The sequence below is a fragment of the Streptopelia decaocto genome (genome assembly GCF_964273445.1).
Source record: "Streptopelia decaocto genome assembly, chromosome: 6".
Lineage (NCBI taxonomy): Eukaryota > Metazoa > Chordata > Aves > Columbiformes > Columbidae > Streptopelia > Streptopelia decaocto.
Window position 1 is genome coordinate 47,135,514 of NC_138660.1, and position 25,210 is coordinate 47,160,723.

The window sequence follows — 25,210 nt, forward strand, 5'->3', positions numbered from 1 at the left end:
TGTAAGGAAGTTACAGGAAAGACTATCAGACCTCCGAGGCTTTATGAAGCTCAATACTAACAGATTTTCTCTGTATACAGAGAAAAAGAAAGCAGGGAACATACTTTGTCTCATGGCAAGGTTTAATTCTGAGGTATGTGGCACTGGATTTACAAAGTTAAATCAAAAATACATTCTGAGAAACAGTGAGCCCCCTACTTAGCCATGCAGAGGGATTTCACACACCCAACAGCTGAAGAAAGAAACCATTCACAGTGTGAAAAAAAGTATTTGGTGTCTGTCTTTGACATGGGCTTTTGACACAACAGGCAATGAGGAAATGTGCAGTAGTGGGGCAGAGGAAAGACAAATACTTAAAGATGAGACAGGATGACAGGTATTAGATAAGGCTTCCACCTGAACTAATTCTTTGAGACTTTACGATGAGCAGTTACATGCAATGACTGTTCCAAACACTAATCAGGCACACTGCATTTCCAAAAGGGATGATGTAGCCATTTAGAGAGACTTTAGCTTCAGTCTGCTGATGACAGGGCTGAAGTTTGCATATGCTTGTAGAAAACATGTATAACTGAAATCCCAGTAGCACAGAAGTACTGGAGTTGTACAGAAGCATTTTCCACATGAGCTATACCTGAGAGCAGGAGTGAAGGATATCACCTAGAGTACAGCACACACACCAGTTTATACAAGTGCAACGTTAATCTATAATTTTAATCCTCAACATAAATTTTAAAAGCCAAGTATGAATCATATGCAGGCAGATTTTATGACTCATTGCTGCAATGGATCTAACTGCTAATGCTGATCCTGCCTGCCATTCCAAAGTCTGGCATTCCCTCCTGGATCTGCTCCTCTGGAGGGGAGGCCCTCATGGATCTGGGCTAGAGTGACCTAAGCTAAAAACAGTTAAATGAGAGTTCAAGCACTAAAAAAAGAAATGTACTATTTTGTCACACAAAGGATAAAATTCCAGGAATTTATTGCTGTATGTAATGCTTAATCATTATTTTGTCTTACAGTAGTCATGAAGTGCCAAATTGTATGCTACATTTAACATTTCCTGTATTCTCTTCCAAATGCCATTTTACAGTGGGCATATGAAACAATGCAGCGGCATTCACAAAACATGGCTTGAGCATCTCCCAAGAGCTTAAAAATAAAGATTTGTGTACAAGCTGAATAACAAGATGTCAGTTAACAGGTCACTCAGCAACTTCAATAGAAATATCTTTAGGTGGAAGTTTTGCAGTGTTAAAATTCACAACTTGGACTAAATATTCTCATCCCCACTGTAGTAACAAGATACTTGCAAAGAACAAGAACTATGATACGGAAATGTCACACCCAAGAACCGCTTCATTTCTATCAGAAGCAAAAATTGCTAATTATAAGCAAGGACAGGCCTAGCACACTAAGGCTGTCAGCCTATATTAAAAACATACACCTCCAAGTTTGGCAGTAGAGTTCTATTTACCACCTTCCTTGACATTTTGTTGGGTTTTTTTTTGGTTACATACATGTACTCTTCCTCCCCTCCCACCACACTTTATAAACCCCCTTTTATTTTTATTATACCTCCATATTATTTACAGGATTCCTAAAGATTAAGTACAAACTAGTATGAAATTAACAATAGGTTGCTCTTCAAATATGTATCCCATGGCTAAATAAATACCAAGCCAATCCAACAGAGTGATCTGGAGTTATGATTCAGAAGCCTGTGTATCTGTGACTCCAGGTGTTTTCTCATTAACTGCAGAGGATTCACTTGATTGGTCAAAAATAGTTGCCTTAAAAGTCGGGGTAGCACTATCCAAGGTGAGTGTAGAGGTCTGTTCCACATTTGCAGTAGTGCCAGGGTCAACAGAAAAGCTTCCAGCTTGAGTAATGGAGGGAAGCAAATCTGTAGACACTGCAGATGCCTCTGTGACCAAAGGAAGCAGAGGAACACATTTGGGTGGCATTGACAGAGGTGTTATTCCCATTAGATTCAGAGGTGGCAAGGAGGGAAGGGGTGGCAAACCTAAGGAGACAAAAAAAGATTAAAAGAGGCAATGAGCTGCTGCACACCACAGACAGATCTGGAGAGATTCTCTGCTTAACATGTTTACCTTCTCTAATCTCCTATTTACTCTTGAACTTAGTGTGAGTATGCTATACATACAGCACTGACTGAGCGGGCTAGTTTCAAGCCTGATACTTTTCAGATTTCAGAACTGAAGAATCAGAACAAACTCAGGTTTGCTCTACCTCCCCAAATGACTAGGTATAGTATTTAAGCATTAATACTGATTATTAGATTTTTCTGGCATTCAATCAAACTGCCAGAAACAAGAAGTTAACAAGAACCTTATTCCAGGTAAGGCTTCCAATTTCAGTTTAGTTTTATTCAAACCCATAAATATAGTATTAGCTCGTACTTTTAGCATTCAATCAGGGTGCTTTGATCTCAACTAGCATACAAGGAAACACCTCGTATTTTCTTCTACCAATAAAACTATTTACTTTCACTCGGCCCTACCTCTTTTGAGATCATAGATCAGATACTATAAGCTGAAACAACTAAATATAGACACAGGTTTAGAATTAGCTTATCTAAAGATATATTCCTTTTCTACCTAATGTGGGCATTACCATCAACTCCCATGTCAGGCAAACACTCAATTTACCCTCTTCAGGATTGTACCAGATGGCTTTAAATGAGAGTGTTAAGGATTGTTAAGGAGAGACAGGCTATTACAGTGTTTCAGTTTGCAGAAGCGCTTACCAGGCTGTGTGATTTCTGGAACAATGTGTGGTGCAGGTAAATTAAGTTTGGACAGATCAGGCAGGTTGGGAAGCCCTGCTGGTAATGGCATCAGACCTACAAAAAAGAGAAAGTTACAACTGCAAATTTAAAATTCTTGTTTGTTTTGTTGTTGTTGTCATTGTTTTGTTTGTTTTGGGGTTTGTTTGCTTGTTTTTCCTGTTTCTGAGATTCTACTGATCATATAAAGTTATTTTATATTGCTTTATATCTTCATTATCAGTTTTACATATAAGAATGCAAATTCACCTGAGTTTCAGCTTTTAAGTTGCACAGTGAAAACAGATACCTATTTGCAGGAATTCTGGACTAGCATATCCCAACCTCTCAGATTTTTCTGAGGAAAGTAGAATGTTATTTCACTGCAGCACTGTACCAGAAGCCCTCTGTTCCCAACTTGAATGGCATAAGATAATAACAGGATGAAATACATCCTGTTTCTGATCTCTAATATTGATTCCTCTATTATTAGTCTTTTCTACTTAGTTCATAACTAAACAGAGAGATGTATAGAAAAGGCAAGACAAAATAACTTTCAAAGTCAGGAATAGAAGAGAAACGTATGATGAACACAACACATGCCCTTTCATCATTGTGTTTGCTACGGAATATCTTTCCCCTCCTGAAATTTCTGTCTTAGAGCTGCACTTCTGGGACAAGGACTCTATTCCTACTTTGTGGTTAACTCAGAGAAGGCTAATTCTGAAATAACTGTTAACATTACAGTAATAAGATGGAGGGGATAAAAGTCTTAAAGCAAAGCTACTGTACACAGGTTTTGATTCATAAATAGTCATCTTTACCTACCTGTGAATTCATTAGCCACAAAGGCTGGCATAATGAAAAAGCTTTCAGCTCAGCTACAAACCACTGTGGTTTGAATATTTTTAAAATCTGAAAAATGCTGAACTTCACATAAATTCACCCAAATTTTAAACCTCCTGTATATTTAATACGTTAGAATTTCACTAGCATGGCCATGCAAATAGCAAGAAATATTCTAATGGCTTTAAAAAAAGCAATGATACTATTCAGAGAGCAAGGTAAAGGGAAAATTAGCATTTGCAGATTTTGGGGAATGGGTGGATAGGGCATTGAGGAAAAAGAGGACATTAACAGAAGCTGAACTTCTTAGTAGTTTGGTATTTTACCTAAGCAGTACAAAATTAAAGTTCTCTGCCCTTGTATGCCCACATTTAGCTCTACTACACATTTTTTTTCTATGTTAGAGAGCATACCTCCAAGCATTACTTAAAACTTTTGAACGCATCTTTACCTACTCGTCTCATAGCATACAAAACAAAATACAACTCCTTCAGTGTTTCGGAATGCACCATTGAGTCCTGTTCCAGTGCACCAGTTACACAGTAAAACCCTACCCAATCCTTGTCTTGGCCACCGTGAACAATTCTGGAACACTAGTGCTTGAAATGTTTGTTATTATCAGAAATAATGCACATCACTCTGTAGACAGACTCTTGTTATACTGGTTTAAATTACTAAATAACTCAGAAACAGTAACTGCAACATACAGTTCTATATTCTTAGCCCTATATTTATACTAGGAAGACTGATCAAGCTGAGTATTAAAAAGGAGTTTCCTAAAATTGAGGTTTTATGGGTGAAAGGAATGCAGAAATAGGCAAATGTGCCTTCTCAGAAATTTCTTCTGTCATGAAGTCCCACTACAAAAGACAAACAAACTGAGAGGCTATTTGCAAAAGTATTTTGCAACATACAATTTATGAACTATGAAAAATAACAATATGTCAACTAAAGAAATGTTGCAAATAACAAAGCTAATACCTTCCTGAGAAGTGCTCAATGCTGCATCTATTGTGCAGGGGGCCCTAAGAGGTAAATGATTGTAAGCTTTGCTGCCAATTCAGTCCTCTGTGCTGCAGACATGCTGTGCACATGCTCTAAAAAAAAATTCCGAACATTGTAGAAGTTGTACAGAGATCTTCAACATGAAATGTGTTAAGTTGTATGAAGTCATACCTCCCAAAAGCCGTAGAAAAGACAGCTTTCTTCCCTTGTTCCCTTATGGTTTCTGTCTCAGAAATGTTTTAATAAATTTTCCCTACTCACCTGGTAACGTAGTTGCTGGGTTAACTGGTGGCACAGAGGTAAGGGACTGACTGACTTGAGGTGGTAATAATGGAACTGTTGGAACACCTGGTGGAGGATACAGGAAAACAATATTAATCTTAAGCGTACAACACTTCAGCTCCCTTCCTCAAGAAGTACAAATAAATAGTTGGTTACACGAGAACTACTATTTGCCTTAACCATAAAATGCTGCTGAAGAAACAGTATTCTCAATAATACACATCATATTTCTGATAGAAGTTGTTTGCAATTATTTTGTGAGCAAGTAGGGCACAATTACAGTACTCTAGCTTTTGTTCTTGAGAAAAGTTTGGGGAATTAAAATTTTATTCTCTCTTCTGCCTTCCACTAAATTGACAGAAACATCTGTGAATGCAAAAGAGTTAGAAAACCCATGCATTTCAGAAGCTAGTTACTTCCACACTGACCTGTATTGAGAACGTTACTGACAGTAGTTGAGGGTGAACTAATAGAAAGTCCTGACAGACTCTGTTCAAGGCCTGCTGACCCCGGGGGTAACGTGGCTGAGGGATTAACTGATGACAACTGAACCTTATTGAAAGGAGAAAAAGCAAGTTACATCATTAGGGTGTGTTTCCGCAAGAATCAACAGAAGCACAAAATGCAATATAACATCCATTTTTACCAAGCCAAAGAAATGACTGTGACTTACCTCTGTGAAGCCATCTTTGAGAGGACTGAGTGATGCACTAGGCAACTGTCCTGGGAGAGAAATTTTCTTTCCCTCCTCAAATGGGCGTGTAGGTATCCTATGCAAATATCCATAACCGATGCCACATCCTAGGCTTTTAAAATAAGATAATTTACAAGTCAGTAAAGCGACTTTACAACTACAGACTCCCATCCCACTGCAACATCTCACTCATCTCCTTACCTGCCTTCTCCACCCCAGGCAGAATTTGGAGTAATCACCACTTCCCGACAGTTATCTGTGTCCGTGTTGTACACATAAAGTTTTAACGGTTTTGCTTCATGTGTTTCAATGAGGGAAAAGAGATCTTCAGACTGGAAAAGGGTAAAAATTAATAAGGGCTTTATTGTATTGATTTTATCATTTAACAGTAGTATAATCATATTCCTAGCCCTAACTTTCTGTGACAGAACCTGGTAATTGCTCTGTGCTGCAGTTGTTGCAGTGCTGCTGTTTTATCACAAGGCCAACTGCAGTATGTGCCTTGCTAGCGCAACTCAGAAGACACGTTGCACAAGCCAGACTTCAAATCTGCTATTTGAAATATTAATATTAGCATACAAAAAAGTTTCTACTTAAGAACAACTTTTACTTCCAGAATTGCATTTAAGCACAAGGAAGCACCATGCCAGGGCTCCTCTCTCTTTACATTAACTTCCATTAGCAGTGAACAAAAACAGAACTGGGGATGTTTCAAACTGCCCTGGTACAATTTTTTTAGTTAAAAAAATTCAAAATCTTCTTTTTATATACTTACCTCATTCATGACGGTATCTGCTCCAATGATATAGTCGCTATGAGGTCTAAGTCCAGCTAATGCAGCAGGAGAATTTGGTTCCACTTCCTGGTTTTAAAAGGAAAAGTTACAAAACACTATGTAACTGTCAGGGTGTAGCACAACAGTTAGCTGTGCCCTTCACAAAAGTTTTGAGTCAGACAGACAAACTGGTCAAGTTTTCGACACAATTAGTAGAATAGCCACTGAACTAGTGAAACAATGGCTAGATGGGTCTTTTGATACTGTTCCAAGGAGCTCTAAGTATGGTACAAAACTATCAACTGAAATTTGAGATTTTATAATATACTCACAGACATACGGTTCTAGTTCAAAAGTCTTTCCAAACACAAAATCAAGGGAAACAAATTCAAACTTACAACTTGTCAACCCCCTTGCAAGCTGCTTTTCAGTAAAAAGACAAAAGGTTTAAGAGGAAGAAAAATACTTGGAAGTCTGTACGCACCAAAACATGCCACACATTTTCATTGGCCCCATCAAAGCTGCAGAAACGAATGCTCACACCCAGCAGGCCCTGTCCGCCCCACATGTTGCTGGGGGTCACTGATGTTTCTCTCAGTTCCAGTGTTTTGCTGCTGTACACTAGCATTTTTACAGGTTTTTCCACATTTGCTTTCAACAGGTCCTTAAGAGTGTCATTGTCTTTATTCTGTGAATGTTCAAACAAAGTTTTAGTGTTTAACACAGCAAGCATCCAGTTCTATAGCACAACTTCTGTATATCAAAGGCCCCAAAACACTGTGCATTATCAGAATATGTATCTACAGTTATTTTATAACAAGCTTCCCTTCACAATTCTACAATACAACTCTGGTGAAAACTTGGGGTATTACAATAACAGATCATGCTTTCCAAACCTGGAAGGACGTGCCTTGCAGCTTTTCAGAGGCTTTCGTAAATCCAGCCGCACCGGTGGAAGAGCTTACCCACAGCTCTTCTCCAGCGCTACGATGGTTTGCTGTCTCAATACAGCCCTGCTCGAAAACCTTCTCTGCAATTCCTGCCCAGCTGACAGCTTTGACAACAGCTCTTTCAACCAACCTCCAAGTTCTCACACAAGCAGTTCTACAAACAGACCAGGGAGGGGGCACTAACACAACCACATGCTGGTGCAGATGTCTGGAGGGAACACATCTGTCTGCATCCTTATTCTCCAGCTAAATTCTTGGTAGAATTATAACTACAGGGTGAAAGAAAATAACATCTGATGCAGTTAGGCTCTCTCATTTTAAACTAAGGAGAAATATTTTATATACATTTAAATTTTAAAAATGCATTAATTTGCCTATGAAAATAAGATTCTCAACACATTGTTTACATTCAAGATTCTAAGTAGCAACATACTTACCAATCTTGAACCATTAATGGACACAATGAAATCAAAGAATGGCTCCAATCCAGCTCTGTGCCCTGGTGAGTTTTCTTGTACCTAACAAAGTTAAACAAGAATTTAGCAACAGTGTACCAATGTACATTCATAGATTACAACTATATTTCTGTATTTCTACCATAGCTCTAGAAGCTACTAATATTTGTATATATGATTTTTAAATGTTCAAATATAATATTTTGGACCAAAGAAATCCCTCCCTTAAAAAAGAGAGGAACATTTTAAAATAATCAGGAATTTGTAAATTATTGAGGAATGACACAACAGTAGCCACTGCCTGGGACAAGCACTGCTTAACAGCTGCATCAGCAGATAAATTTGAGATATTTACTTCAATAAAGGAGATTATGATCAAAGGACAAGCTTACTGAATTCTGAAAAAAATGGTTAAAAAGCAGTAATTTTCCACAGAAGTACCACCATTGAACCTTGCTTTTTATCTCATGCTTACTAGTGGAAAAGGCGAATCACATCTGTGTAGGCATCTCATGATTAAACATCACCTGTTGACAATCTTGAAACACAGAGGGTGTCTGTACAACCAAGGATTCATTAACTTACCAACAAGCTGCAGGAACAGGGACACACGCAATTTTGCAGCCATGGCAGATTAAATAATTCAACCACTCCACTCAGACAAGGTCTAAGTATTGGACACACATTGCTCCCAGACGGTTAAAGTATGATTTTCATTCAAAATGGAGTAACCGAGAGACATTTTGCCAGTGTTGGTTTTTCACTATTACATGAACTGCCGAGAGACAAAAGTAACTGCAGTACGGCTATCAGTTTTTTCCTACAGCCTTTGTAGCAAAGAATATCTTTCTTTATTTGTAAGCTGATTCATTTTACCCACTGGCTTTTTCTTTTATGTGGTACATTCATCTTCCAAAAATATCTGAAAAGCATTACCCTTTACAGTGTGGTTTCTTACATTATGTGTTATTCCATCTGACAGCATTGGTACAAATCTGCTAGTTTGTTCAATACCGGTCTGATTCTGCAGGAATTGAGTTTTCTTAACATGACTCATCTAGAACAAAATATTCTAATATGGAAAAAAAAAGCTTGATTACTACTGAAACTGTTCTCTTAGGGTCTATTTATCTCTGCCTGACAAATTCATGAAATCAGAGCTTGGAAAAAACCTCAAATTACGTGTTGGCAGCTTTCTCTCCTGGACACCAGAAGCTTAGAACATTAACACATAACCTAAAGATTCATTAAAGAAAAAAATAATCTGGAATCAGTAGTTCCAGGGTCATATCACACACACTGATTGCTGTCCAAGACTTGTAAAACAGCAAAAAGAAGTATGAAACCAACATTATCCCAAAGTCATAAAAAACACTGAGGCAGCAATAACATCCTCAAACCCCACATTTATTATTTCTAACCAGAACTTGATGTGTATCTACAAAAGTGCCTCTTCAAGTTGCCTGCATGTTCCTTGGAAATAATTTCCTACAGCTGGGGATACAGATATTCTCCTCTGTATGGAACCACAGTTCTCAATCGCCGAAGTAACTTGCAGTCCTGCTAACTAGACCCAAACTACTGCCTCTGTGTTACCTACTCAATCTGTTGGCTCAAGATGCCTCTCACCAAGAGTAGCTAGAGACCTGACAGCAAGCTGTGCACCAAGAAACAGGGTAAAAGCAAATGCCAAGCTCCACGTCTCAGGCCCTCTGACACCAACTGCACAGGAACTCCCGGGCACATTGTGGATGTTGCTTTGACATTAGTGGTCTGTCCCTAGAGCTCACTCTTAACTTTAGATATTAAAACTTGCAATAATGTAGAGCTACTTCAGAACAGCCTCAAGGAACAGCAATTTTAGCTTATGAGAAAAGCCACAGATAAGCTAAAATACACCGTATGAATTATTATTCTCAAATGTTGCAAGTATTTACCTACTAAGCTGGGTACTCGAGGCCTTCCTGACAAAGAAAGGTTAAACAAACAGTTTCATGAAAGCAGAATTAGAGAACTCTGGTTTCCCACAGACATGCTCCATAACTGTATTCTCAGGCTTGAAGTTTCTCTAGTAATTAAGTCATTCAAAACACGCTCTCCTCTGATGTGTTTTTTACAGTAGCTAATGTAGGATGAGCTTGCACTGTTCACTGCTCTTCCCTCAGTTTAGGGAGTCGATATGAAAATACTTTGATAGCCTCTCTTTTTCATTCCACCACCTATTGCATTTGACATATAAGAACTTAGATTTTGCGTTTTTAATGAGCCTGATATAAAGGCTTTATACCAAAATGAAATCAGCAGATGGTTTCAGAAGTTATTTTGAAAACAAGAATTCTAAAGACAGAATATATCTTTCTAAACCTCATCATTAAAAAATCAGTAAACCCAGCAAACCAATAGATTTATTCAGATAACACATCAGATTGTTAGGACTGGATACATGTCATGGCCTTGAAATTATGAAAAGCCAGACTTCTTTCAGCCAGTATTCAGATATTTCCCTCCATTTCCAAACCAAGGTCTTAAAAAAACCTAAACAACAAAAACCTCTATACGCTGACACAAATCCCTCCCCCACAACCTCTGATAGATTATATTCTGAACACCATGAACCAGTGACCAGCACTCAATAAGCTAATCTTTTAAAATGAGAAGGAGCACCTACAATAAATGAGAATTACACGTGTTTAGCATCCATCAGCATCAAGCTTGCTGACACCTGTGAGGTATAGATTTGACATTCTAATTAAATTATTTATAGTCTACCCAATCTGGTACACCAGGTCTGCCCCAAACTGGTGAAGATACTGCAAGAGTTTCCAAGTTCTGAACAATTAGTTTGCAGAAAGTATCTTCAGAAGTTGAACAACTTTCCCAAACCCATCACTAGCCTGAACACCTCTGCATGGTTTGTTTCTAAGTAGGCATGTAAAAACTGCCAGGAAGCTCTACCTAAAGAAATCAAGTTCTTATAGCTGCATCAATCATAAGCATGTAGCTGCATCCCTTCTGTCATCACATTTCCTCATGCTGCCATGCAAAGGCTCAGTCACAAAAAGTCTCCTGTTTCCCTAGCTTGTCTGGGCCCACCGCCACTGACGGAAAAGCGTTTTTATGCCTGGCAGTCCCAGAAAAACAAAACGGAAGTGCCAAATTCATTTCATATGAAAAGTCTCCTCTTCAAAACAGCAACAATGACCCCATACGGTTTTTATGTCACACCACCTTATTTTCAGCCAGTTACCCAATGCACAGCACAGCTCTCTGCTCAAAGCTCCGTGGCCATGATTCTTTTCCAGGAACTACAGCAGCAAAGGATAACCAGGGGCCTTAGGATATAGATTCCATGTATATGTACGTAAACTCCAGGCGTCCTGAACAATCTGGCTTTGTATAGCTTTGCTGTATGCCCCAAGTAGGTATTCAGTAACTTGCCTTTGTGATCAAATAAGGACAGAGAAGTAATCAAGTAATACCATTTACAACAGACGCCAGTGCAGGCAAGACACCATCCTTGGCAGCTTTGGAAGCCTAATTCTCTCAAAGCCAACTGTTATTTCAGACATGTCAGCTACAGACACCCATGGGTAAACACCATGACTTTCTAAGAGTAGAGAAAAACAGCGGAGCTGACTACCCAGAGAAGCTGTGGAACTGCCACCATCGGAGCTTTTTAAGAGTGAGCAAGGAAAACATCTGCCAAGAATACTGAGTGCCAGAAGGCAGGAAAGGGCTGTGTGACCCTTCCAGTCTCACATGAAGCTGCAGGACTGCAGCTCCTCACCGAGAGGACAGCACTCGGACAGCAGTGCTGCTGAGCACAAGATTACACACTAATTATTTCACTTTTAATTCACTGTCAAGAATTAAACAGGGAAAAGGATTCAAAGTCAAGACACTAATTTTAATCTGCATAACTAAAAAGACTTCTTTTATGGTAAACACATAAAGTTCCCTTTTGCTGAACATTCTTCCCAACGCTACCATTCTATGCCTACACAGTATATGTTTTACATTACACATCATAAAAAGGCTGCTCAGCAACACAACGGTCACAAATTTAAATCCCGAGCAAGTAGTACTACAGTAAATGGAATTAGGCACAGAAACCACAATTTCAGAGGCAGATGAAGGCACTAACCACTTTGGAAAGTCAGATAACTTATACTAGTATCCACTTAAACTTTCAGAAGCTTCAAGCATTAAACATACAACTTTCAAAGAGCAGAAGCTCTGAGGCTTTTTTTTTTCTATATAAGAAATGCTTCCTGAGTAATATCTACTTTATTACCAACAAAATGCTGAAAGCAGTTCTTCTACCCGCTCAGTAATTGGTAATAAAATTTCATTATGTATCATTATATAAGTAATTCTGCTAGGTTGGATAGAATCTGTTGGTTTTTTGTCTGTCAGCTATTTTAACACAATATATAGTATAACTGGATTGAATTTTCTTATTAAATATTCCATTTTCAAGAGAAAAAGCTTTATAAGCTTTCTTATAAGAAAAGAGATTCCCTATAGGTAGCATCAAATTTTATTTTTGCACAAAGAATTTATCTTGAGCTTTTAAAATGTGAGGCTGCTTTTAAAAATAAGTCATCCCTTTATGGCGACATGTTTGTACCTCTACTACAACAGACTTTGGGCACTGCTGTTCAGTATCTTTTAGGGAGAGCAGCACATAACACAGCAACATCAAAATCCCTTGCAGATAAAAATTCTTACATCATCTATTCCTTGAAGAAATTGTCAAGTCATTACAACAGCCTGAGCAAACTGTAGCAGTTTTGCATTGCTGAACAAGAAAGTTATTCAAAATCTTCCTTCATTCCATTTTGAAGAGCAGAAACAAATGGACATTGAGCAATACACAGAGTCAGACAGTTGCTCCAATCAGCCACATAACATATGTTAAAAGAAATGTATGGAGGAGAAAAACAATTGATGGATAAAATTCCAAGAGGTAAATAGCATTGCACAATACCAGTCTGGGAGGTACTACTTAAAAGGAAGATTTATGAGCACTTGACAAAGATCAGTAAATGGAAGTCTAAGAGCAAACACACATATGATTAATAAAAACGTATTCCAAAGAAATGCTTCCAACAAATGTCTGATTATTAGTTCTAACTATAAAGAGAGTAGGGCTACAAAACAGTGTGTAACTTTCTCTCCCTCTTGGGGAGAAAAAAAAAAAAAGAAAAAAAAAGAAAAAAAAAGCGCTACATTTCAATGTCTAGAAACCCCACCAGCGCAATGCACAGCAATGCTTCCTTTCAAGCATGCAGCTAATGAAATCACTTTCCTTCGACAGCACTTCAGTTCTGGAGCATTCCTATTTCCTGTTACAAGTGCACATATCATAAAGCTCACAACGAGAGCTGCCAAAAAGATTTAAGTAATCTGCAAAAATTACATCAGAAATTAACAATGGTGTTTGTTCACTTGCTGTATATATTTCTGCTCTAGTCTGAAGTGAGCAGGAAAAGAGACTTTGCTACCAGCTGTATAGGGAGGCAATGCATGCAGGTTAAAAGCCTCACTGTAAGAAACCTGTGACTTGCAACAGTCTCACTTTGCTCATCCCCCTGGCAACTTCTACTTGGCTCCTGCGGTCATTCAGAACCACGTAACTAATTTGTTTCATGGCCTTTTAACAGGTATTTTTCATTTATCTGCCCTACCCAAACAAATTATTTCAATAATTGAAAAGATTTTCTGATGTTTCTCTAGTTTTCCAACAACTTAATGAAATATATGTTATTTACAGAAGTTTTGTATTATCAAATATATCTGACCTTATCTGAATTAGATCTGTAACACAGAAAGACTACTGCCATTTTCTTTTTACCATTCTCATTTATCTGATTAAAAGACTGAGCTCAGAAAGAAAGTCTACCTGAGAATAAATTAGAAGAAAATAGCAGTATTGCTTGACCCCAAGTTCCACCAAAGGTCAGTGCATGCAGACGGGCAGAGCATATGTGTCGAGCTTCTCTAACACCAGGAGCAAAGACCACCATGACTTTCACCTATATGCAAATTTTGACAGATGAATGTTTGGATTTGATCAAAGCATCAATGTTTGATTCTCAAAAGCATTATGTAGCATTTTTTAACACCTGAAAAATGATCTCTGTTCTTTTTTTCATCATGGTATTGTCCATATAGTTGTAGCTCTCTACTAGCAAGCTGGACTGATGAAGTACTAATTCCTGTGAGCTGAGGTCTTGTGCTCTTTCCCGTGTCCAAAGTGTGGGGCCAGCTCTAGACAGAGAGCTGACCTGCGAAGGTCTGATGCCAACAGCAAAGTAGCCCGGCAGGGTGCAGTCACGGTACCCAGGCTGTAGCTACAGTGGCAAGAGGTTGTGCTGTGGGTATGGCTGTCAGTAGCTCCAGAGGAGTCACTGTATCACCCAGCACATCAGATCCAAGGTCACAGCCCAGGTACCGCTCTGCTCAATCTCTAACATCTTGTGATTCTGTGTGAAACACACGCTAAAGAAAGGACTTCCAAAAGGCTGCTCACAAGACCTTTAATGCAGCCTACCAAAATATTTTGTTGCACACAAACCCAAACTTTTGTAGCCACAGCATGAACAGAAACTATGTACCTATGAAAAATAGCAACACCGCCTTCACTGTGAAGGCAGCTCTGGCAGGTGTGCCGCTTGTCATTTAAACGCCTCTGGAACTCCTGCTGAGGGCTGAAGCAGCTACCGTGCAAATCGCGATGCCACGATCAAGATCAAACGCCCGACGTGTTACCGTAGCCAGACACCCAAAGGGCGCAGCTCTGAAACTGCAGTTTGAACGTGTACGAGCCAGCGTGCGAACAGCGTTTTCTAGCGAGGAGATGCAGCCCTGCCCTAAAAAGCTGCCCAAAAAGCAGCAGCACCTCCCACGCACCGCGCCTGCCCGCCTGTTCACCAGCCGGACCACAGACGGCGTGACCCGACAGCACAGCCGGGGAGAGGCGGCTCGGAGCTGCGGCGGCGGGCCGGGCCGGACGCAGGCCCCGGGCAGCTCCGCGCGGCTGAGGCGAAGCCCCGGGAGCGGCAGCACGGAGCCGAGCCTGCTGACGCGGTGCCGGGGAACGGGCCGTTCGCCTCCCCGCCCCGCCGGGAAGCGCAGCCGGCGGCGCGGACCGCCGCGCATCTCCCCGCTGCCGCGGGCACGGGCACTGCCGCGGGAGTCCCGGCGCCTCCGCGCGGGAGCCTTCGGGCCGCTCGAGCGCGGACCGCGCAGGGAGAGGCCGCCGGGCCCAAGGGCCGCCGGCGGCCCAATAGTCACCCGACCGGCGCGCCCGCCCCCCCGCCGCCCTCACCCGCAGGACGTGGTAGCCCTCGGTGCCCCCGCCGGGGATCTCGACGCTCTGCGAGGCGCCCATGGCGGGCGGGCGGCGCTGCTCCGCACAAAGCCCCGGCGCAGGACGTGGCACTCCCCGCCCCGCCCCCTCCGCGGCTCGGCAGGGGCGGGCACGGGCCGCGCGCGGGGCATGCCGGGAGGACGGGCCGCCGGCTCCGGCTGCAGCGCCCCCTGCCGGGCAGCCCCGCCGCCGAGAGGAGGCGGCGGCCGTACGGTGGCCGCGATGGACCACGCGCCTCCCTCTCGTCTCTGGTGCGACGGCGCCACCTGGCGACCAAGAACGGCTCTGCCAGGCGCGGGGCGGGAGAGCGTCCCTGGCGTTCGGGAGGCGCCGGCGGTGCCAGGGAGGTATAGTTAATTAATGTACATTAGCATTAATTTTATTAATAATGTACCGTAAATGGGTGCACAGAACATAGAGAGGGCAAGCTGGGACAGGCCGTACCTTCTGCAGGCGACTCCAGTCTCACCGCTCCCTGTGCAGCCGACGGCCGCCTGCAGCAGCAGCGAGCTCCGAGCGCGGTTCGGCCGCGGGACGGGGCCGACCGGGGCTCCAGAGTGACATGGAGGCACCGGGGCTGCCGGGTGCGCCTCGAACCGCCTGCGGGCTGGAGCCGGGGATTGACGCGTTGGTACGGAACGGCCTGGGTGAGAACCGCTGCCGGGAGCGGCATTTCGGATTAACCTGCTCCAGGGCGCACACCCCCTCGCAGACATCAGCAAGATAACGAGACAGATTCTTATCTCAGCCGCACGGGATGTCCTGACACGCAGCAGACAGAGATTTCTCTCCAGCTTGTTCGTGCCGAGCGAGGTGGTGAGAGCTGCCAGGCAGCCAGCACTGAAATCCAGCCCTGAGCCAACTTGATGCTGCAGCACAGCTGGAGGAAGCGGACGGCGGATCTTCGGGAGTATTGTGAATCTCAGAGTAGGACAGTCTCTTTTCCTCTGAGAGTGTCTCTTGTGCCTGGAAGATCCCAGATGCAGCTTTTGCACAGCCCATGCAAACCAGGGCCTTCTGGGTCTGGTACTACAAATCTGGAGGTGATCTCTTCAAGGAGTCCTGCCCTCACCAGTCAGTTGCAGTAACACAGAAACAGCATTTGATAGGCAACTGGAACACAGTATTGAAGATCCCCAACTAGGCACAGAAAGGAAATTTGCATAAGCATGATCAGAAAACCATACCTCACTTCTTTTGGACTCATTTCCCTCTGTATTATCATAGTGTTTTATGGGTTAGCAAGCCTCTCTGCACTGTGCTTTGATTTACCCCTGTGTTGCCTACAGAAATGACCCACTCCCTTCTCATCCTTGGCCACCTCCCTGTGCCCAGGTGTTTCCACCGGAGCAGCCAGCCTGTGTTTCTCCAGGTGCTCTCATCAGGTATGGCCAGTTCTGGATTGTGCTGGCACGCTCGTTCAGGCATGCTTACATCCCTGCAGCATCTCACCTCATCATTACAAGAAGAAATCAACTCTAGTATGCCCAGAGGCAGCAGTACAAATCAAGAAGGCAGAGTGAATTATACATAAATAAACTATATCTTACAAGAATGTCTGTGCTCTTAATACAGTACAAGAAAACTGTTACAGTGAGCTGATAAAGTAGAAGTCACACAAACAAGGCTAAAAACTATACCAGCTTAAGCAAATCTTACACTTCCATGCACATGCCATTGAGATTTGGGAGGAAAATCCCAGCTATATTCACTTCTTTCTTCCTACTAGAGGTTGACACTAGACAACAGTATAACACAGTGTGATCCAGGGACAGCAGCTGTGGTCTACCACCATTTATCCAAAGCTTCCTAAAGGATCCATAGTTAGTGACAACCTACCACCCACAGTGATTCTTTTAGTCCATTCTGGGTGAGTGGCTTCTGTATGGCGCCTCTCCTTATGCTGCTGGGTAGACACTGTTGACTGTGTGGGTTGCTTGTAGATTTTCTGTGGCTGTGACACAAATACTAGGCACATGTTGTTCTCCTTGGTGACTGGCTCTGTAATGCCAGCCTCTCCTTTGTAGAGAACAAACCCATGGGTGAAGACCTCCATTTGGCAAAGGCTTCTTCAGGGTATATTCAGTTTCATAACCTTGCCTTTGGACTGGAAGACCCTTGACTTACTATTGCTGTGTCAAGAAAAAAAACAACTCAAGCAATGCTGCGATAGGTTGCTTCTCTCCTCAGGCAAAGCCCCATAAGTTCCAGAGCATTTTTAGACCACATAGTAAATTTCAGTGACAATTCTGTTTCCCAGAGAATATGAAAAGGTGAGTGGCTCTGGAGCTGATAAACTTTTCATTAATGGCAGGCATTTCCTACTCAGAGTTTATGTTGGGTCGGATGTAATAATTGTTTGTGTGCTTCACACTAAATCCTCACTTCAGCATGTTGCATACCTCATCCTTAAAAAGTTCTCTCTCAACAGAGGTTACTATAACATGAGTACTACATCATAGTACTGTCGCATCAATAGTCAGTTTGTCTTACTCTCACAGAACCAAAGAAATTCTATTTCCCTCTTCCTCAGAAGATCTCTAAAAGTTTCATGCCTGCATGTGGTGAACCCAGAAATGGGCAGCCATATTCTGTTCTTAATCACCCAAGTCATTCCCTTCAGAGAAATATGAACCTGGCCCCTGTCTGGAAACATAAACTGCATGCATTGCTGCAAAAACCAAGAGCTTTTTCTTAGGAACTTCTGCCTTACCACAGCATCTCAGCTTTCCATCAAAATGTCATCACTCCTTTTGGGCTGGTTCTACTTCAATGAAGAAAGATGCTCTCTGCAGATGTCCATTGATTCCCATTAAGGGCTGAACTAAACCGCCACATTTATCTGAGGAAATATTTTTGAACTTGGTCCAGTGTTCTATTGCAAAAGGCTAGTCTGTAAAGAAAAATAAACATTTAGAACCCTCTTAGGTGAAAAATACACAAATCTTACCTGGGTAACAGGGAACAAAATTGCCTGAAAGTTATCACTTAAGACCTAATGACAACAAGTTCCATTTTCAGAAATTAACTAACAAATATAAGCTACCTGTTCCTTTCCATGTGTAACTCAGCAGCTGCATTTCAAAAGTAATTAAAGTTAATGAGCTATGCTTTGTGGTAGAATCATGAAAACTTAATTGGCATAATTAGTTGTGAGACAGCAAGTGCATCTTCCTGGATAACAACATGTCATTTGATAAGAAGAATAATAAATTTAATAAATAAATCAGGGTCCTTCTAATAAGTTAATAAAATAATGAAGTAGAAAGCACACATGTGCAAATGATGAATTATTAGTTTGGGGACTGCATACAATTGTCTGAGTAAGATGGATGCGGAAGTGGTTTCCTTGAAACTGTCAGCTACGGCTGTTGGCTAAAATTCAGTTTGCAATAGATGGAACAGCCACGCTGCTCTTTGCAGAGCCCGTGTTGCAAATGTTTTCAGCAGGGGCCAGAGTTCCTCTGCAGAGCAGGATGTGCAGCAGCTGAAGAAAAGCAGCTTTCCCACCCCTCTCCTTAAACCCTGTGTGTTATTGGTGCTGGGCAAAAAGCAATAAAGATGGACAGAAAAACCCAAGCATGTGTAGCAGGGAGGGAGCTACTGAAATACAGTGTACAAACCAGGCTGCTTGACCCAAATCATTTAGAGGCTAAGACAGGCAGAAAATTATGATTCATTGCAGAAATGACCTTAAGCTCAAACATAGACAAATACACCAGGACAAAAGCTTCTGAGGCATTATTAAGAATCAGTAAATAGAATAATTTTAATTAATGGGTGCCTTTAAAATTAAATTAAATTAATACTGCCAGAGTTATGGGAAGGCCTGCATCTCCAGTGGATAAAGTAATAAAAGGGATTCTCCCAGTAAGCAAACACTGAAGGAGATAGTTTTAGGCAGAAATAGAGCAGCAGTGTCCAGCGACCGAGGGTGGGTCATAAGCTAGCTGTTGGTTGTAACATCTTTTATCCCCTCACAATGTGTGACCCCATTCATTCCTGCTCTTAATGTATTGTCCGAGATGAAGAATTGCAGGTCAGAGTATGTGCTTGTTGAGTCAGGTCCTAACAGAGCAGGACCGGGGTTGGAAGGAGCTGTAATCTGATGTATGTCTAGGAACAACTCATCTGTTAGCAGTGCCCAAGGAGATCTTTATCTCCTTTGCAAGCATATAGGGAACAAACTATGGCTACTTGGAAAGCATTCACCTGGCTGTGCACCCCCAGTACTTAGACTTCACATCAGTAGAAGGTATAAAGCACAGATCCTTCAGCTCTACAAAAAAACACACGTGGCTCTAGCTTGCACAAATTGCTGGTAAAAGCCTGTGAACACAGAGAAGCCTTACACCCGTCTGTTAAGCTGCAGAAATATTCACATACACTCCCCACAGTCTCCATTTAGGAGCAATAGGTATTTTGGAACTGAGGTTATCTAATAAAAAAGTACAGTAGTGATGGTCAGCACATGTATAAATGTGAGAGGTGCGAGACTGAACCTGTTCTTGACCTGCTGCTGGGAACAGCTGTTAAAAGACCAAACCGTGTCTGAAATGTAAAGAGAAGTTAACAGTGAAGCACTTTGAATGTAAGCCACACATTAGTGAGCCTCAGACCAAACAACCCCCTGAAACTAGGGAGGCTGTGATTAGATACTACAGTCTGATGCTCTAAAAGATAATTAATTACAGGAGTAAAGTGGGGCTTTTGTAAAGCTGTTTTCGTGGCTGTTAGTGTCTATGCAGCTGAAAACGGAATGAAATGCAAGGCAGGAATGCACTAGCTGGACAGGTTGCTCTCAGACACAATCTTCCCAGTGGAAAGCTGCAGGACTGGTTCTCCCCTTGTGCTCCACAAGGCACAGAAAGACCACTCTGACCTCAGAAATCCTAGTCTTGACTAAATGTTTTTTACCAGTATAAAAATCCATCAATTTTCATTGCATTGTCACTGATTTACACTAATGCACAGGGGAGGGGAAGCAGTTTCAGTAAGATAATTCGGAGTGACTTGTATCAAACAAAGACCTGGAGCTAATAAGCCTCCGGCTGAAAATTTTAACTTCATAATATTGCAACGTGCAGCAGCTTCCTTATGTCAGTGAGAAGGGCCACAATGTCAGCAGGATCAGACCCAGCACATGGCACATCCATAAGGGGAACGCTCAAGCAGCAGATAGTTGGCAGAATTGCTCTCTGCTTTCCCCCCAGAGCTCCTGGCATGCACACGTATCAGAGATGTAGTCAGTGTTGTCATGCTCTGGTTATTATCAGGAACAGTTCCTCTGGCTCCTGTAATTTGCATCAAGAACTACAGATGCCATCAACAGACCAGAGGGAGAGGGATTGTGGAGGTAATCTACAGCCCTCTTCCCCAAGTGACCTGAGACCACAATCAAGGCTTTTATTACAGAAACCAGAAACTCAGCAAAACTAATTTGTGAAGGTGCTATTAATAGAACTCAGGAAATTAACTCAAGCTTTCATTACTTTACTTGTGGAAGTGATTGACTTGGCTGTAGGATGGGTTAACTCTGCCTGTCTTCCCAAAGCTGCTGACAAACCAGTTCTGTTTGAATTAGACACTGGCAAGTAGTTTTCAGACAAATCTGTAAAGGGCACAGGTTTGACAATTAAAGGTATTACACTAGTAGGCTTCTGACAGAATGGCTTTTCATATGATCTTTACTTGCTTCCTATAGGCACAATGGTTTCACCCGAGACTTAGGATTGTAGATGGAACTCCAAAATAGACATCTTCTGCTCCTACAAAGCTTTGAAAACATGTGCCTGAATATTGGAATGTGCTTAGGGAAATCAATGTTCTCACTCCTCTGCCTCCAGAAGTTATTACTCTGAACTTACAATCCTTACTCTGGCTTGTTGTCCCATTTCAGATAGCCATCAGAACCCCAGTTTCTGGGCTGAAGGATAGTGTTAAGCATTTTTACAGAGTGTATTACTAAAAGCAGACATAATAGAGGAGAATAGCCTTTAAATACATGTATTCACAATAAAAGATGCATTGGTGAATGGTTGAGTTAGTGCAGTTAATGAAAAATATCAGAATGTTTTGAAGATTCACTTGACTATTAACTAGGAAATAACACAATATACATGAAATCACAAACAATAGATTCACTTCGCTATTAAAAATATAAAAGAAGCCCCTTTAAATTATACTAGGCTGAAAACAGGATTCATAATAGAAACACTGATAGAATCTTAATTATAGAAGCAATTGCACAGACTAAGGTTCTGGCCACCCAATTTAGGAATTAGAATGCAAGTATTTAAGAGGCTTAATAGGCCTGCTACTATTCAGCTGTAGATAGCAGCTGGCTTTGGGAGTACTGCAGCTAGGGAAAAAGGATTCATAATGGAGCATAAATTAAGTAATTTTCAACCACTTCATTACATTATATTTGTATGCATTGTCAGTCATTTTTGACCCAAACGGTTAGCCTAAAATCTGTAGTTTTAGAAATTGCTTACAGTAAGAGATAATCAAGGTGATAATCAAGGATTCGCTGCTGCAATCCTTTTTATTTACCAAGTACATATCAAATGTTGCTTTCTTAATAATAAATAATGATTTAATAATAAACAAAAAAGAGAAATGTTTTGCTCACAGAATCCCTTTTGCAGTGTATCTTGAGTGTTCAGTACTTCGTACAGTGGTATGTACTATCTCAGTTATAGCTCTGTAATGTGCTTTAAATTCTCTTATTTTTTTATCTTAAATTAAGAAGTCACCTACACTTTGCTTTACCTAGAGTTTTTCTAGAACCCCTTATCTAGAGTTCAGACCAAAACATATGTGACATATGACAGTGTACATGAACAAAAAAACCCACCCAAAACAAATGGGCCTACTTCTGAGTTTCCCAAGTCAGATTTTATGCTTTAAGATAAAACAACAGTAAGACAGAAAATCAAATACCTTGACTGGATTATCAAACTGCCAGGTTCTGCTGAGGGATGTTTAGGACAGCTGTTGATGAAGACTATCCTGGCAGAAAGCAATACTGGAAAAAAGTCTTATGCTAAAAAAGATCTGTATTTAAAAATGGATTATACATTGAATTCTTTAGTATCCCATCCTGAATAATGCTCCATTTATTGTACCTGTACCTGCCACAAAGGTTGAAAACCTGGCCCTTTTTTGACAGAAAGTCCAGGCCTTTTCTATAGACCTTACAGAGTTATTGCAAACACGCCAAATAAGAAATTGCACTTGGCTTTACTGGCTTGACCAGGCCAGTAATGCCAAGTACAATTATTGAGTATCAGGGATAAAGGAAATGCTTGTTATGGTTTCATCCCCAATATTTCATTTCATAGCTTTGGCCTTTGTAGATTTGAATATCAGAATACAGGAGCAGTTCTAAAATCCATAAGAAACTGGAACTGCACATGTACCAAAGCACAAATATCAGACAGCTGCCTCTCCTGGAAACCCTGATGTTTTCTTCTGTATTCCTAAATACGGAACAGTGACCTTCTGAAATTGGCCAGTCTCTAAATGCTGTTGTATGCTACAGATGTGCTATTACTGGGCTTCTACCAGTTTGTCTTGCCTGTGACAGGTGAACAGGGTGAGAGAAGAACACGTATAAAGGTCTTAGGTGATGTCTCTTTACAGAAAGAAGGAACAAAATACATGTTATCATGAGTAATTTGAGATAAACAGGACAAACACTGCACTCAGATCCCGACACAGGAATGATTTGACCCCATAGGCTACACACATTGTTCACAATACTCCTCTTCCCCGCTCAAGGAGTTCCAGCTCTCTGACAGCTCTCCTGTGTGTGCTCATTAGTCACAGAAGGGCATGTTCCTCCATCTTCTGGACAGCTACAAACTAAACACCATTAGCCTCTTTCCAGCCATGCTTGAAACTATACACTGCTAGCTGAGAGAAAGCAATCTGCTTTAGCCTCCAGAAAGGATCTTTTTAGTCTTTGTTATACTTTGAGTTGTTGTCATCCCTGACGTATTCTTTGAAGGCTTCACAACTGTGTATTTCTTAAGCTATTTTTAATCCCCCACTTCAGGAAAGAAAACAAACAAACAAAACCTGCAAAAACCGCAAAACCTAAACAAGCGACACCACCACCACTCAACTCTCTGTCCTTCATCTTTTCTTTCCCTGAGAAGCCTTTTATGATTTATTTTCTTCTGCCCCAGTAGCTGATAGCTTCTCTTCCCTCAGGGAGAATGAAGTATATTTTTTTGAGCAAGAGTAAGATCTAGGCTTTTGCTGTTACTTGTCACATCACTGAGATAGCAGTATGCTTCAGCTAGGGCCTTGTGATCATACTTTATTTATTTTGAGATTAGATTTGGAAGTTTGAATGCAATCAAACAAACTGCTAACATAACATGATATATGCCCTGGGTGTGGCAATTCTCTATTCAGGCAGTCCTCAAATAACCACCTTGAAATCCTAGTAAGAAGCCACTGTGGTGAGCTGACCTTGGCTGGATGGCAGGTGCCCACCAAGGCCGCTCTGTCATTCAGCTGTCCTCAGCTGGACAGAGAAAAATATAACGAAAGGCTTGTGGGTCAAGGTAAGGACAGAGAGATCACTCAGCAATTACCACCATGGGCAAAACAATCTCAGCTTGGAGAAAATTAATTTATTACCACGCAAATCAGAGCAGGATAGTAAGAAATAAAAACTAAATCTTAAAACACCTCCCCCCAAGCTGTCCCTTCTTCCTGGGCTTAACTTTACTCTCAAATTCTCTACCTTCTCTGCACCAGAGGTGCAGGGGGATGGGGAATGGGGGTTCTCATCAGTTCATCATGCATTGTCTCTGCTGCTCCTTCCTCCTCACGGGGAGGACTCCTCACACTCTTCTCCTGCTCCAGCATGGGGTCCCTCCCACAGGAGACAGTCCTCCACAAACTTCTCCAATGTGGGTCCTTCCCATGGGCTGCAGTTTTTCATTAACTGCTCCAGCATGGGTCACTTCCATAGGGTGCAGTCCTTCAGGAACAGACTGCTCGAGTGTGGGTCCCCCACGGGGTCACAAGTCCTGCCAGCAAACCTGCTCCAGTGTGGGCTTCCCATGATGTCACAGCCTCCTTCGGGCATCCACCTGCCCCAGCGTGGAGTCCTCCATGGGCTGCAGGTGGGTATCTGCTCCTCCATGGGCTGCAGGTGGGTATCTGCTCCTCCATGGGCTGCAGGGGCACAGCCAGCCTCACCATGGGCTGCACCACGGGCTGCAGGGGAACCTCTGCTCTGGTGCATCTCCTCCCTCTCCTTCAATGACCCTGGTGTTTTCAGGGTTGTTTCCCTCACATATTGTCACTCCTCTCTCTCTGGCTGCAATTGCTGTTGCAAAGGGTTTTTTTCCCCACCTTCCTAATTATGTTATCACAGAGGCAATACCACCATTGCCGATGGGCTTGGTCTAGGCCAGTGGTGGGTGATTCTTGGAGCCAGCTGGCATTGGCTCTATCAGGGGAAGCTTTCATCAGCTTTTCATTGAAGTCACCTCTGTAGCACCCTGCTCCCAAAACCTGGCCACGCAAGCCCAGAACAGCCACTTGGTAGCATTATGCTGTAGGTAGAGTTTGCTAAAGCCAGAGAACCTTTCTCTTAACCAGTTGTCACTGGAAGGAACAAACAAAATTTATTAAGGAGAGAAAGCCTGGGATATAATCAGATCCTATGAGCCTTAGCCATAAAGCAGAGCCATCCCAATGCAGTACCTCGTCTTTTCTCTCCAAAAACTTGACATTGTGCCCTCTCACATGTACTAATGAGAACAGCTAGAGGCTGGAGCTGAAGATAATCCTTCCTTTGCTGGCTGAGTGTTTTTGGCACCATTTCTAAAGAGGAGATGCTGCAGGATTTCCTGAGTAAATTAGCAAAACCAAAGAGCTTTAGAAAGAGAAAACATGTCAGAAATTACTTCCACAGCTACTGAGATATGTTAAACTGAATTAAAGTGTATCTTATGACAAGACGCAATGTCTGTGGATAGGCATCTATTTCACATGGTTTTCCATTCCACTGC

At 41.9% G+C, this 25,210-nt stretch overlaps 1 protein-coding gene across 1 annotated transcript; it reads right to left on the reverse strand.

Moving 5' to 3' along the window:
- Positions 1-965: 965 nt before the first annotated feature.
- On the reverse strand, positions 966-15,274 carry GORASP2 (golgi reassembly stacking protein 2). The gene is made up of 10 exons (XM_082056641.1): positions 15,129-15,274; positions 7,778-7,858; positions 6,875-7,078; positions 6,391-6,477; positions 5,817-5,947; positions 5,595-5,727; positions 5,350-5,473; positions 4,901-4,987; positions 2,771-2,866; positions 966-2,026 (listed from the first exon to the last, which is right to left on the reverse strand). The coding sequence occupies exons 1-10, from the start codon at positions 15,189-15,191 to the stop codon at positions 1,707-1,709; spliced, it is 1,326 nt and encodes a 441-aa protein (XP_081912767.1). The 5' UTR covers positions 15,192-15,274; the 3' UTR covers positions 966-1,706.
- Between the last annotated feature and the right edge of the window lie 9,936 nt (positions 15,275-25,210).